At 41.6% G+C, this 6,909-nt stretch overlaps 1 protein-coding gene across 3 annotated transcripts; it reads right to left on the bottom strand.

Moving 5' to 3' along the window:
- Nucleotides 1-325: 325 nt before the first annotated feature.
- LOC311038073 (uncharacterized protein) lies at nucleotides 326-6,534 on the bottom strand. Of its 3 annotated transcripts, XR_014600012.1 has the most exons (4): nucleotides 6,264-6,534; nucleotides 4,879-5,007; nucleotides 1,739-3,516; nucleotides 326-1,606 (listed from the first exon to the last, which is right to left on the bottom strand). XR_014600012.1 is itself a non-coding variant. In XM_084047389.1 (3 exons), exons 1-3 carry the CDS (start codon nucleotides 6,442-6,444, stop codon nucleotides 2,690-2,692), a joined length of 1,137 nt encoding a protein of 378 aa, XP_083903515.1. In that variant the 5' UTR covers nucleotides 6,445-6,534; the 3' UTR covers nucleotides 326-2,689. The 3 variants fall into 3 exon arrangements, 2 of the variants coding, with proteins under 2 accessions (XP_083903515.1, XP_083903516.1); XM_084047389.1 differs by having other exon boundaries at nucleotides 326-3,516; XM_084047390.1 differs by lacking the exon at nucleotides 4,879-5,007 and having other exon boundaries at nucleotides 326-3,516.
- Between the last annotated feature and the right edge of the window lie 375 nt (nucleotides 6,535-6,909).

The following is a 6,909-nucleotide window of genomic DNA, read 5'->3' as shown; positions in this document are numbered from 1 at the left end:
GCCATTTAATTTGTCCATTGTTTATTTCGTGGCTTTATTATTAAATTAACTTCAGTTTAAAACCTGCCGATCCCGTTGATTTTCCTTTAGTTAAGAATTATCCTTTCAAGGTAAAGGCCGATTGTTACAAACTCATTATGCAGAATGTCCCGTTTCACAAGTTATCGTCTAAAATGTATGAAATAATATTTTGAAAATAGCATTTCTACAAGCTCACAAGTTCGGCTATTTTGGAAATAGTGGTCTCAGAGTCTGGAATGATCAAATCAATCTTTATCTACAAGCACATTTACAACAATTGACCAAAGTGCTGTACAAAGTGAGACAAAACATAACACGAACATATGCAAGAGCAACAACAGCAAAGTCACATACATCAATAAGATGGAAAGACATGGACTCAAATGTGATTAAAAGCTTTAAAACAAGAAATGACCAAAGTCATAATAAAGCCGCATGCGGCAGGCTTTTTTTGCCCCAATCTTTTCATAGACCTGATTACTTGTTTTTTGGATTGCTTGTTTCTCTCGCCAAACCTGGCAACATTTAGCGTCATAGAATCTGCGACGCTAAACGCTCTAATGTTTTTTATATAAGTGGTGGCAACATTTTGTGACACCACACGGGTCTTCCCAACAATAGCTAAGATTGAAGTCAGTGTGAACATGGCCAAATAATAACTTAATAGCCAAACTAGGTCTAATGAAGCACACTAGCATTTAGGCTAACCCTCCTGCCTAAGGGCTGAGGCTGCAGTAAAAGTTGCACTGTCTGTGAATGAGGGGAGGCAGCGGAGCAGGGTTACTGCGGAGGGCGGGCCGTCTCCCCATTGGCTTAAAGGAGTGAAGGACAGCCAGGACAGCCAATGACACTTAGGTGTCACTCAGGTGTCGCTTGGGTGTCGGACTAGGTCTTAGTCTGTCTGTAGAGCCGCCAGCTTTCAGCATGCGGCTAAAAAGGTGTTTCGTGAGTAGGGTTTTAAAATCTTGATAGAATGAGCACTTCTAATATGGATGGGCAGGCTGCTCCAAAAGCCTAGACCTCCGGGAGCAACTTGTTGGCAGACCTCAGTGCTCTCTGTGGGGTGTAAGGCTCCAAAAGTTCAGATAGGTGTAGGGGCCAGCCCGTGTAAAGATTTATAAACAAATAAAAGCTTAAAATGAATTCTAAAATTGACAGGGAGCCAATGCAGTGCAACTGGAGTTATGTGTTTTGCGCTTTTTTGTGGGCGCCCGAGTGAAGACTGGTCAATACCGGTGAATAAGGAGTTGCAATCATCCAGTCTTGATGATATAAAGGCATGGATTGGCATCTCCAGCTGTTTAGGTGGGAGATGGGCCTTTACCTCGGCTAACAGCTGTGGTTAGACAAAACTACTTTTAACAATGGAGCTTACAGTATACAGTATGTTCATCGAAGGTGACGGTACTGTCAAAGGTGACGCCAAGGTTTGATGCTGAGGTCCACCTATTCCTCTTTTACTTGTGGGGAGTGTTGTTGAACGGCCTCATCCTCCTGACTACAATCAGTCTAGGGTTCAGCTGTTGTAAAGGAGGCAGCTCCTCAGAGACTGGCTAGGAATCATAGCCTTAACCAGCGCCAAGACCTGGAACGCATCTGTGTCACTTTGGATGACACAAATCGTGAAAATTATTTTTTAAATATTTTTTTCCGATTTTTTTTTTTTTTTAGGATTTAGAATTTTTTTAGACGCGGCCTCAGGTTGTAATGGGTTAACCACTAGACTAGGCCATCGGCCTATACAGTTGTTTACTGTTGTTTAGCTGTCTATCACAGCTACTGTCCACAGTGTGCTTTGTGACTCTACCCATCCAGGCTTCATCACACCATACCTCTGACAATCAGATATAAAACACACTCGTATTTATTTTTCACTTTGTGTAGCCCTCTCATTAACTGTGGGGTTTCCTCCAAATATCTATCATACTAGATTCCTTCAGCATTTTCCGCATTATGCAGGGGATTTTATTCCTTTATAGGTTTGTGGAGTCAAGTTCATGTAATTGCACATTTCAATCTCCTCCACATATACACATCACTTGGATTGATGTTTAATATTTAAAATATTAAACATCTGTGGATGTGGCATATATTATAAACGTTAAAAAATGTCACCTAGCTGGTAATCCAGCCTGACAGCGTGTCGCGGGTTCGAGTCCCGACGACCTTTGCTGCATATCTCTCCCCATTTCCTGTCAGTCTACTGTTCATCTAACAATAAAAAGGCAGAAAAAGCCCCAAATATATGTTTTTTTTTAAAAAGAAGAAAAGGTCACCTTAAACTAATATATAACCTTAGTCCTTTTTATTTGAGTTATCAATTGAAAGTTGTATTTGTTAGACAATAGTATGGCTACTCCCCTTTTACGGCCTGATTTACCAGAATAGAATGTGTTCACAAAACCCATCTTTTCCTTATGTTTCATGCTATGAGTCAGAGAGATGGGTCTCCTCCTTGGTGAATAGATGACCCATTTTCCTCTTCTCATAATCTATTAAAACATAAATTAATAAATGACTACAAACTCCTATCCTTAATTTTTGACAAATGACAAAACACAACATGTCCAGCAAACTACACAGCAGTAGTAAACGCAGTAGTAGTACAGTAGTAGCAGTAGTAGTTTCCGTGCTCGTGGGCCCTCGTGTGCACCCTCAAGTTTCTAACTTAGTAGTAGTCCAAGTTATGCAGCGAAAGGACCTTTTCCCGGAGCCATTGTGGCTGGGCTAATATACGATTTTGTCTGCGGCGCCACGTCCTTTCGCACCTGTTGATGTGATTGCTGTGGGCGACCATTTTGCCACATTTCTTGCAAAAATACGGCTTCTCGCCCGTGTGAATTCTCATGTGAACCTTCAGGTTCGAGCTCTGAGAAAACAGCTTCCCGCAGACGGTGCACGAGTGGGGTTTGATGCCCGCGTGAGTTCTCATGTGCAGGTTAAAGCCCGAGCGGTGAGCAAACAATTTCCCGCAGACAGGACAAGAGTGAGGCGTCACGCCGGTGTGAATTCTATAGTGATCGGCCCAGAGATCTCTGCGACTGAACTCCCGGTCACATTCGGGACACTTGAAAGCTTTATGTCCTGCGTGAGTGTCCTTCACGTGCGATACCAGGTCCGGGTCTCTGTGGAACTGCGCTCTGCAAAAACGGCAAATCTTTTGCTCCATACAGAAAACATCGTCACTCGGTATGAACGTCGAGCCCGATCCTTCGCTCTCGTCACGTCCGTTTGCGACATCGTGGGCTGCGATCACAGTTTCATTAGTATAAGGGATCAGCAGACTGTCACCGATGGCTTCTGCTTTAACAAATCCATTTGTCCCACAGTTGGAAATGTTGGTCTCAAAGTGTGGAACGATGCTGAGGTCCACCTGTTCCTCTTTAACTTGTGGAGAGTGATGTTGAACAGCCTCATCCACCTGACTGGAAATCGGCTCCTGTCTAGGGTTCAGCTGTGGTAAAGGAAGCAGCTCCTCAGAGACTGGCTGGGAATCTGACAGAGAGAGAGCAAACATTATGAACATGTACTGTTTATAACAGTGTTCATTTTGACAGCAAATTTAATTTTGTTTAGTCAAAGTCTTTTGAATAATATGTTATTTAGTTTTAGTCCAGTCCACACTAATTAAACTAGTCGCAACTCCTTGCAACATGCAACTACGTACTTGCAACCATTATGTCCAATGGCAGTTGCAAGGAGTTGCATTGGTGTGGACTGGCCTTAAAACGTTTTTGTTGCAAGGAGTTGCGACTAGGTGCGTTCTGCCTTTAGTTGACTAAATATCATAAGATTGATGATTTTGTCGACAAAAATGTATTTTGGCAGAGTTTGTAGATCGGCTATTTTCAGAGCGCAACACCCGAGCCCAACCAAACATAAAATGACTTGCTTTTAGTTCTACTGGCTCTCTTCTCCACTAGCCCCGCCCTAACATGTTAGTCTAGTTTTTATTTGTTGACGAAATTGTTAATATATTTCGTCTTAGTTTTAGTAATAGCTTAGTTTTTATTTAGTTTGTCAGTCAAAAAAGGTTGTCGACAAACATTTTTCGTCATAGTTTTAGTCGATGAAATTAACACTGATGTACTGTAATGAAACAATCAACACAAAAAACGAAGACATTTCATCAATAGTCTATAACAACTCATTCCAGTGATCTGGTAGAAATGTAAATGTGTTAAATGCAGTGTTGGGCAGTAACACGTTAGAAAGTAATTAAATTATACATTACATTATTATAGTTATTAATCCAAGTAACGCGGTATTACTGTGTTACAATGAACATGATTTGTTTTTGACGGAGAAAGTGCTCTGTCTCTCTTCTCTGCATCGTTTGTCTAAGACCAGCGGTGTGTGTCCATCCAGCTTCATAGAGCCCAGTCAAGCGCCATAGTAGGAGGTTGTCACAAGTGAAAAAATAAAGCAGGTGACGCCTCCTCCCCGCTTCAGTTTCGTCTTAAAAGTTGTGCAAATTTGCCCTAATATAAATCAAAATCATCCAAGAATATATAGCTTGCTGCTCATCAGAAATGGAAAGATATTTTCTTGAACGGAAATGACGAACAGATGACAGCTTCCGTTCTTCGATTTCGGGAGAAGTAGTTCCAGACTCTATATAGCATTCAGAGATTGTGGAATAGTTGTCTGGCTACGCGAGACTAACCTAGAATGAGCCATTAGGATTGAGGGCGTGCTCGTTAGCGAATGAGAATGAAGGGAGATTGAGTGAGGCTGAGCGTGGAGAACTGTCTGAACTATCTCAATGCTCCATTACTTTGTAATAAGAAACTAGTAACGTATTACTCTTCTCAAGTAACTTGCCCAACACTGGTTAAAATATGAAGCTTGTCTTACCTGTTACCTGTTCCTCTTTAACTAGTGGGGACTGGTGAACAACCGTATCCTCCTCCTGACTGGATATATGCTCCTGTCTAGGGTTCAGCTGTTGTAAAGGAGGCAGCTCCTCAGAGACTGGCTGGGAATCTGACACAGAGAGCAAACAATTACTGACTATGAAGTCTATTGATGTTTGATAAACAGTACTGTATATCTGTGGTTGTCAACCTGAGTTGTGATTTTGGATATTCGGCTATTTTCACACTATTTATCTGAGTCAATATAAATGTAATGCCTCAACTCCTACAATTCCAAGTGCTTGTCAGGGTGGGGGGTCCCCAGTTCAAATATGATTATTTTGGGGGGTCGCGGCCTGAAAAGGTTGAGAACCACTGCTGTATATGACCTGTCTTCCTTGTTATTTTCTTTCTTTACTCGTTATACTCTTTACACCTTTCTTTCTTGAAACTTCCAATAATAGCAGCTAGTGCGACAGATAATTTACCCTTTTTCTAAACCTGTGATGTGACAATAATGTTGAATCTGAAGATGGCTACAGTATAATGTGAATAAACAACGGAGAAATGTGTCATCACAACTCATTCCAGTGACCTGGTAGAAATTGAAATGTGTTAAATGTAAAGCTTTACTTGTTTTAAGCAAACAAACATCGTTTTAGCTTTTAAAGTTTAGTTTCTAGGCGGAGTTATTTCAACTGACAGTCTTATCACATGTCAAGTGATAATGTGTATAATCATCATGCCAAGAATGGTGACCTTCTTTTTAACGGACCAATGCCATTTTAATACCAACAAAAACATATACTTTTAAAATTTGACACTTTCTTTACCCCCCTAATTGTCACTGGACATCCGCGCGGAAAGCCTGTACTTCTCCGTACATGTACAAAGAAAACATACAAAGTGCTGACCATGTAGCCCCGGATGTTAACTCAACATTAGGAGTCCATGTGCACTGTATTATCCCGTATGTTTCAATAGATATGTGTTTTAATCCGGTCTGTGTCGGAAGATTTCTGTATTCCATGGGCGGTAGTGACGGGGCGCATCCGGTGGACGCCGGTATTACACTCAATGTAAACAGGAAGTAAACGAGGCGGGAAATAAATGGCGTTCGGCCACAGACGGGATTAAAACACATATCTATTGAGAAATACGGACTAATACATTGCACAAAGACTCCGAATGCCGAGTTAACATTCGGGGCAACCGGGTAAGCACCTTATATTTTGCATTTGTACGTGTTCGGAGAAATACGGGCTTTACTGGTGAAATTCCAGGACGCACTGGGGAGTAAATTATGAATTCCGGATTTTTTACTTGTAACAGAACATTTCAACATTGCAGTATCGACACTTCTACTTAAGTAAAACGTGTGAGTACTTCTTCCAGCCCTGGTGAGGGTCAGTATGTGTTGTTTCAGCTGCTCCACCTCCCTCTTGGACTGAACCACCTGCTCTTCATAGTCACTGAGGCTTTTCTCAACAACACCAAAGATCTCCTCAGCGGCCAGAGTCAGCCGTTCCTGGAGAAACAATCTGATGATCTGTTGTCTTCCTGACATGTTTGGAGCTCAGATCTGATCGCTGTTGTACACAGATGACAGAAACAAAGACAGATGGATAGCATGGACTGCTTTTTGAAGCTGTTGTTGTTGTATATTTTGGTTCCTCTTATTCTTCCTACTGCTTCCGGGTTGTTGTGTGAAACTGTAGCTTGACGTTGTACCGCCATGGCGCCATCTGCTGGCCTGTCAGCTGCACTGTCCACTGTGTGTGCTTTGTGACTTTAGCCTAATACATAGTCCATGAGCCAGACAAGATTTCATTATCGAAAGAGTGGGCAAAACCAAACCTATATTAAATTGTTCATAGGGTCAATACGAGTAAATAAATATATGATAACCTCTCCACAGGAGTAGCTTTTTCATGGTTATCACACATTTTGTTATTTTCCCCATACGTACATGACAGGTGAAAAAAGTGACAACATTTAAAAAAGAGTTATCATAATGAAACTTCCTGAGTTG

The sequence above is a fragment of the Gymnoscopelus microlampas genome (assembly GCF_963454915.1).
Source record: "Gymnoscopelus microlampas genome assembly, chromosome: 2".
In the NCBI taxonomy this organism is placed as follows: Eukaryota; Metazoa; Chordata; class Actinopteri; order Myctophiformes; family Myctophidae; genus Gymnoscopelus; species Gymnoscopelus microlampas.
Note: the sequence above shows the minus strand (reverse complement) of the source record. Positions and strands in the feature narration are given on the sequence as shown.

Bases quoted from the DNA above. Each gene is read 5' to 3' on its own strand.
- LOC311038073 (XM_084047389.1), bottom strand. From the start codon at position 6,444: ATGTCAGGAAGACAACAGATCATCAGATTGTTTCTCCAGGAACGGCTG. The intron at 5,008-6,263 runs GTACTCACACGT...TCTCTGTGTCAG, and splicing joins CCTCACCAGGGCTGGAAGAA to ATTCCCAGCCAGTCTCTGAG. The intron at 3,517-4,878 runs GTAAGACAAGCT...TCTCTCTGTCAG, and splicing joins TAAAGAGGAACAGGTAACAG to ATTCCCAGCCAGTCTCTGAG.